Source organism: Triticum dicoccoides, chromosome 5A, assembly GCF_002162155.2.
Source record: "Triticum dicoccoides isolate Atlit2015 ecotype Zavitan chromosome 5A, WEW_v2.0, whole genome shotgun sequence".
In the NCBI taxonomy this organism is placed as follows: domain Eukaryota; kingdom Viridiplantae; phylum Streptophyta; class Magnoliopsida; order Poales; family Poaceae; genus Triticum; species Triticum dicoccoides.
The window spans coordinates 708,591,613-708,599,623 of NC_041388.1; the positions used below are offsets into that span (position 1 = coordinate 708,591,613).

The 8,011-nt window shown below is 44.0% G+C and overlaps 1 protein-coding gene across 1 annotated transcript; it reads right to left on the bottom strand.

The window, feature by feature from the left end:
- Positions 1–398: 398 nt before the first annotated feature.
- LOC119298570 (malate dehydrogenase [NADP], chloroplastic) lies at positions 399–2,494 on the bottom strand. Its single transcript, XM_037575923.1, has 10 exons — positions 2,317–2,494; positions 1,962–2,032; positions 1,784–1,874; positions 1,612–1,686; positions 1,421–1,522; positions 1,210–1,332; positions 1,060–1,128; positions 907–975; positions 753–806; positions 399–647 (listed from the first exon to the last, which is right to left on the bottom strand). Exons 1-10 carry the CDS (start codon positions 2,488–2,490, stop codon positions 594–596), a joined length of 882 nt encoding a protein of 293 aa, XP_037431820.1. The 5' UTR covers positions 2,491–2,494; the 3' UTR covers positions 399–593.
- Between the last annotated feature and the right edge of the window lie 5,517 nt (positions 2,495–8,011).

The window sequence follows — 8,011 nt, forward strand, 5'->3', positions numbered from 1 at the left end:
TACTGACGGTACATTAGTACTTCGGCTAGTGATGTAACTAAATGTATAATGTCAGTATTTTACCGGATTTTTTTGGATCATCGTGGCTGGGTACAAAGTCTTAAGCACAGGGTCTTAGATTAGATCGATGTGCAATACTGCATCTGGGCAGTCATATCTGGATTGTATTACACTCATTTCAAGCCGTGTGCAAATATGTTTTGTAGCGCCCAAAACCAATAGCCACACATCTACTCTCTCCGTTCGGAATTACTTGTCTCGAAAATGGATGTATCTAGAACGTCTAGATACATCCATTTCCGAGACAAGTAATTCCGAACGGATGGAGTAATAAACTAATCAACATGCAAACACTAAGAGAAATGATAGAAAGCAATTTTTTTATTTCTCAATCACATTTATTTTGTCCCTGAAACACTAGTGCACGACAAAAGTCTGCGTGCTTACAGAAGAAAATAGCTGCAACAGCCTGCAGGCAGTCGTTTCTTGCAACTATCGTTCTTCCTGTTGGGAATGTTGTCACCCTTCTAATAACAGAATAACATAGACGGGTGGCCATTGGCAGATTGCTAGCAAGACCGATAGCAGTGGAACTACATCTCTCCTGGAAGCATTGTATCCGCAGGAAGATCACAAAATGCATTACCCTACATTGCAAGAACAGATGTAGCATTAGTAATTTCTGTAGCATAATTCCCCATCATTTTCCTTTCATTGCAAGAAGATACTAAGTACTTTTCAAGATCACTTACCTCCCCAGTAAGATGGGCAACACATCTTTTCTCGGCGATCAATTCTGCTTCACTCTGGAGGAATTATTATTAGATCGGTTATTCGAATCATTATATTGTGTGTGTTCTATCTATGCTCATATCATCATCCATTACTCCTACAACTCAATACTACCTTTTTTATCCGCCCCCAGAGAAAATTGTCCATTGCCACATCTTGAACTAGTTCATAGTCGCCATCACCCTGTATGAATAATGTCATCGTGAAATTCTGATGTTGTATAATAACAAGAAGAAAAGTAATGGGAATTTCAGTATGAAATCTTACCTTTGATCTACACGGCATGCTGAATACGAGGTCGTCTGCTATGCCATAAGGATTTCCGGTCGTATAAACCTATAGTTGGGCATTGCCTTTGCTTCGGTGGTACACCAAAACAAAAGAAACAATGAACAATCCTAAAGTAGAAAGCATTACCCCTGTAGAGAACCAGTCCCCTTCTGGGGAAGGAGTCACAAGGGACCTCATGGCGTGGGCGATGGAAACAGCGGTTGACGCAGCTGAAGATCTGCCCCATTTTTCGATGAGCACACCTCCACGCTGCATAGCCATATGAATGAATACACAATATTCTCTTGGTTGTCCCAGATGATAGACAAATTGCAGATAAATGTGGAGCAGTGTGTACCCTTTGAACTGTTATAGTGAAATCCTCTTCTAGCCACTTTGTATCTTTGATGACTTCTTTTACTGGCCTCCCATTAATTTTGGCATTCAAGAAATCAGGAACCTACTCAGATGAAAATCATCAAATCAGTTCTCCAAAGCACCACGAAGGCACGAACGGAGTAGCCTTGTTGTTTGTAATCATATCTTCACCTGATTTGTTGAATGGTTTCCCCAGATAGTCATATTTGATACTTTGTCATAAAACACACCAGCTTGTAACGCTAGCTGCAAAAACATTGTGAATGACAGATTACTCTTGTCAACATGTTGAAATTAAATAACAGAAACACATCATAGATAATTAAGATTCAACATCAAGTACCTGAAACTTGGCTCTATTTTCATCCAACCTTGTCAGTGCATGAAAGTTTTTTGCTGGTAGGTTGGGAGCATTTTTCAAGCAGATCAAAGCACTAAAAGAAGCATACATATACCCCAGGTCAGACATGGTAACAGGATAAATTAATAACACACTTAGCAACCACAAAACCTGTCCATACTTAGTGTTACAGGGGTTCCCAACAACTATGACTTTCACATTCCGAGATGCCACAGCGTTAAGTGCTTTCCCCTGAGACAATCCAAAATTTCAGAGAATAACAAGACAACTATTCTGTGAGCATTTGTGTACTCACATATCTGTTAAAATCAGATTTCTGTTCAAGTTTTTTAGCAGGTTTCATGCTAAGGAATCATAGTTTTTGACCCTAGAATACGCGAGAGGACGGCGCATGTTTTGTATCAAAGGAATCACATAGTTCAATGTCAAAGTTGGAGATATACTTCCCTGTGAAGAAAATAATCTGTCTCTTTCACATAAAGGATTCTTGCGAGCAAAAGAATGCAAAAGGAAACCTGTTCAGCAAAGATTTGACCATTGATATCTAGTATGGCAGCTCGTTCCACTCCAGGTCCTCTGGGTTTGGCCCCAATTAGAAGGGCCCAATCTGCATCTTTGAAGATCACATAAGGATCTATGCCGATGCTGACTTCCCTTAGCAGTGGATACAATGAATCCTCCAGTTCCATCGCTACACCTGGAGTTGTAATTATAGGAAAGCATCAGGAAGAAGGGAGACATTGCAGGTAGTTTCGGTTGTCAGATTGGCTAAAACAGAAACACATGACTCTGTACTCATTAGTGGCAACAGTAGAATGGCAGTACTTGCCACTATCAATATACTGCCCTTGCATCTGGTAAATGAGAATATTATGACTGCTAGTACTGAGACATTCTTTTCTATGCATTTTCAATGAAAGCAGGAGAATTGTTGACAGTGCCAACACCCCTACATAGATAAAATTTGAATATAGTCGGCGCTGCTTACTTTGAATAGCAGATGATTCGATATCCTCCCGGCCGCACCTGTCAGAGAAACGTTCACTAATTTCTTCCAGGGCCTGGTCTTTTCGTCCTGCGTTCCATTTGACAGGAGGGGCACAGATTAATACAAGCAGCTCTGTATTAGTTAAGCACATCCAACTATCAATATCCACTGATGAATCGTAAACAGAATGTTGTCAAGGAAAAACAAAAATAGCGACGCCTTTCTGTGCAGCAGAAGCATTACCAAGATTGGCGGTGTACCTCCATTGACGCCGCGGGAAGCATGTCCACATCCTGTGCGGGAAAGAGGATCACGGATCAAGGGCGCGTCTTTCATCTGCAGTGTTAACATTGTGGAAAGCTTCCCCGGACAAGGGAAAGACCGCCGGAGTTGTCTTTGTTAGTGCTGACTGATGAAGTTGTGTGTGCGTCCAACGTTACGGGAGAAGATATATCTGTGCCACCACCTTGCCAGGCCGTGTTATTTATTTATTTTTCCTTTCTCGGTGCAGCATGAAAGGGCTTGCCCGTGCCACTTAATATTTCTTGCTCCTTTCTGGGCGCAGCATGAAAGTGCCCAGCCCTGCAACACAAGTCATGCATGCATATCTTTTCGTCCTGGAATTTTCCCTTCTCTTCTCTTCCTTCCTTCTTTTCTTTCCTTATTTTTCTTGGACTGAACTACACAGCGGCTGCCTTCCCGTACAGGGCACCAAGAATAATAAACCATCAAAACCGTATATACGTCCGAGCCGTTCACTGTTCAGAACGCGCAGGCTGCATGGGCCCTCATAATAGCAGTTTGTTCTAAAAAAGCTCCATATTCGCTCCCACTTCGTCCCCTTCGCTTTCACCGTCCCCACTCTATTCCCTTCATCTTCACCAATGTGTGTCTTCCATAACACATCAACTTCATTAGACATCAAATCTTTGAGCAGCAGCCATGGATAAGAAGTGGGAGAGAAAGTGATTAGTCGGAGTGCTAAATAATACTTACCATCTAGATTACACGTGCTTCGTTGTCATGCTAAAAACGTATTCCCTTCGTCCAGAAATACTTGTCATCAAAATAGATAAAAAGGGATGTATATAGATGTATTTTAATTCTAGATACATGTTTTTTATCCATTTTGATGACAAGTATTTTCGGACGAAGGGAATAGTACTTACCTGCCGGATTACATGTGCTTAGTTGCCATGCTAAAACAAAATGCTTAGTGTTCATATTACAAGTGCTTAGTTGCCATCCTCGTGCATGGCCACAACTGCCCGGATCTCCTCATCCCCGCCCCTTCTCCGCCACCTCGCCATTCCTCCCGCGTTGCTGGCGCCCATGCTGCTGCATGGATCAGTTTGCCGCTCGCGCCACTCGAGTCGAGCCTCTGCACCGCCTGCAGCCGGAAGACATTGCCGTCCCGTGGACTGCCTCCTGGTCTGAGAAAAAAAATCAGGAACACCACCTCTGTTGCAAGAGGTTGCAAAAACAAAAAATCTTCAACAAGATTTATGTTGCAAAAAAAAAAAATTGCAACAAGACCCCTGTTGCAACTTGCAATGGTGGAGGCATCGCTCGGCTACTTGATGTACCAGATCCGATGGCTCGCGACCCGCCCACCCGGCACGCCTTCTTTTTTGAGAAAATGAAGTTTTTACCTTCTGAGCAGGTTTTCTTTGGAGCTGGGCCAGTATATTGGCGTGGGTATCTTTTTTCTTTGAGGGGGAAACACCCAAGCATATACACACTTGTTAGTTTAGGGAAACAAATCAACTGTACACTGCCTGGGAGGCATCATCAACGCTGGCCTGTAAATTTGCTCTGTCATCCGTCCATGGACACTGATGCCGGAGGCCGCCATTAAACGCTGCCCGTATACATTTCAACAACTATTTGTACTAACCGGACGAAATTCGTGCAACCACGGTGGATTTCACATAGCCGGACGAACTTCATTACATTTCAAACATTTTTCATATAAACCGTATGAAATTGATTACATTTTTCATACAAATCGGACTAAAATCTACTCTAAACCTAATCTAAATGATCGCCAATGCCCGTCCCCCATGTCCGTCCGTGAGCCCGGAGAACTGAAGCTCTGGCTATTGCCTTCGCCTTCTCCAGTTCCGCCTCGGCGCTCTCCAACCAGGGGCGGACCCAGAATAAAAATTTCACGGTGTCCATGTGTACACACTACACGGTGGATAAAAAGCAGTAATATACATAAAATTAACACAGTCAACAACTAAAAATGTCCATCGATATAATTTTTTAACCAAAATGAAGTGTTCCTCTTGAAATACTATTTGATTTTATAAAGTTGAACAATAAAGCATAAGAACTCCAACCAATAAAAACAACAAACGGCGACATAGAACGATATATCTTGATTACGTACAGAAGAAACAAAACCATGTAGTAGTACATATTGTGGATTTACTTGCCATTAGTTCTTACTGCTATCAAGCTTGGTCGATAAATAATCCAAATAGATGTGAATCACTAGGAGAATTTTATTAATCACAGCAACCTGATTCTCAAATCTAATACCCTGAAATTTGAAAACCCTAGCCATACAATTTGGACAAACATAACTAGGTAAAATTAAGATGTATGCATGTAGTTGAGCGAGAATGGTGGCCGTACCTAATTCATTTGATTATTTAGCGCTAGGCAATGGCAGAACAGTGGCGGATCTAGGATTTGGAGTTACCCGGGGCAAACTTTTAAAGGAAACAAATAATTGAAGCCACAATGCAATCAAACAAAGACAGGTAACCCAAGTAATTGGCGAAGTAGTAATATGCATTCAGACAAGACGATCAACACAGTTACTTTTCAAAGCAGTTTTTTTTCGAAACGGATTTTGAAAGCAGTTACAATTTCAAGAACTAGGAACGTTAAAAAAGTCTATACAAAATGATGCTTGTCAAACTAAAGATAAGACACACATTTACCACTAAGTTATACTCCCTTCGTTCTGAATTACTTGTCTTAGATTTGTCTAGATACGGATGTATCTAGACTTATTTTAGTGCTAGATACCTCCGTATCTAGACAAATCCAAGACAAGTAATTTGGAACGGAGGAAGTAGTTATATGAAGAGGATTTTGTAGATGCCCACTAGGGTTCCTTATGCCATGGAAATGGTCAACAATTTTCTGGTCTTCAATCCCAACAATTCTCTTTTCAGTATCCAATTTTCAGGAAGTAGGTCAAGTGAGACGAAACTGAAACCTAGAACGCAAGAGTAGAAGATTGGGGGAGAGTGGAAGAACCTGCTATTTGTTTGCTCGCTTGTAATTTTGAGCTGGCCATGTGGCGGCAGCGGTGACGAAATCATCTCCTGTGTGTACGGCTCCCTGAGTAGCACGAACAGAGGGACCCCTCTCCGTGGAGCGCCATCGGTGGGACTCAGCGGGGCGGCGTGCATGGAGGCGTGATCGCTTGATGCCCTGATCTGTTTTTCCGATCGATGGCCCATCTAACTCAACTTTAACTCTCTTTTTTTGCAACAGGGAACATCAACTCTCAAAGGAAAAAATAACGGGCTCTTATTCTATTGGGCCTTTACTACCGATTCCAGATTTTCTATGACTTTCTCGCCGGCCCATCCAACGAACCGTTATCTTTTCTGTCTCGTCTTCCTGCTCGAGTCGACCTCAGACTACGACGGAATCTCCTCATTCTCCCTCCCATGGTGTCTGCCAGACAAAGTAGTAGGGTGGGTACCCTAGGTACGAAACATTTACCCGGGGCGGCCGCCCCTACACGACCCCACGTTGGCGCCGCCCCTGGGCAGGAAGAGCGGCTGGCGGCCGCCGACCGGCTGCTGAGCGTGCCGCGGCGGTGGCCCATACACCACGTTGCTGTGAAGTTAAGAGCATCTCCAACAGGTGTTGGTAGCGCCACGCGCAAAAAATATATATGCCGCGCGCGCATCGGCTGGTTTGGCGCGGCGCGCTGCGTCCGTGTTAGAATAAATCCGAGGCACTCCGTTGATCATCTGAGAACCAAACAATCACATAAGCACGACACCGAGATTTGTTAACGAGGTTCACCGATATGGCTACATCCACGGGGCTTGACTATGGGTGCTCCTCCCCATGACACCGCTACAATACCGCATCCGGTCGCCCTGGACACCGGCACATGCCGCTGGCTTCCCCTGTGTTCCGATGCTATTATGTTGGCATATGTTACATCGTGTGTCTATCCCGCTATATATGAGAGGCCTAGGATACAAGTGTCCTACTTGGACACGACTACATATTCTATGTAAACACAATACAACCACAAGTCCAACTGTAACCTACTTTGTACATAATATTCGACATAACTCTAACAAACCCCACCTTGGCGAATATTCTCCACACCCCTGAATTTGTCAATGCGTCAAACTTCCATGTACATTGTACTTGAGCTTATCTCATGAGTACCGCTGCTACTCCAAAGACTCCATATGACTCCACCTGCAACTTGTAGTCCCTTCTTCTCTTGATCACAGTCAACACTCGAGCAAAATTAAGTTCCTTGTTACTCTATTTTGTGCTCCCAACTTCCAGAGTATCAGTTCAACGCCATCACACACTGATCACTGACCTGCGTGAAAAATGAACAACTCACATATTGGGTGTCACAATAAGAGTTACCTGAACTCAACATCACATCTCCTTTCTTGACCGCATGTCTGAAACTTGAAGGAATTTCACCATTGCTTGTAGTCATCCCGAGTCAAATTCGCAGTTGTCTCACCACATGTATGACCACCAGAGCCCTGGCTCGTCTCCATGTCCCGTGCGCGTCGCACGCCTCGCCGCTATTACCGCGTCGAGCCTCCGCTGTCCCGGTCGAGTCTCAAGGGTCGCGAACCCACACCACTCAACCCCCACTGCAGAATACCACCGATCATCACCGACCGATGACGAATTTCACGCTTCCATCAGACCACTGGGCTCCAGTCCAAATTACGTGTCACTCGCTTTTTTCCCCTTGCTAAATATGTCGTAACCCCTCAATCAGCACCGAGTTAAGTCTTCCAAACTCCAGCTCCACCTTCAACATGACTCCATGGTAGATGATCAGTCCACCCTCGCGTCCCATCGACTTCAAACTCACATGTGTACGCCATCTTGAATCAACCACACGCCATAGTTTTGTCGAAGCCACACAAGCCTCGGGCCTGCGCCACGTGTTTCCACGCCCAGAAGTCGGTCACCATCAG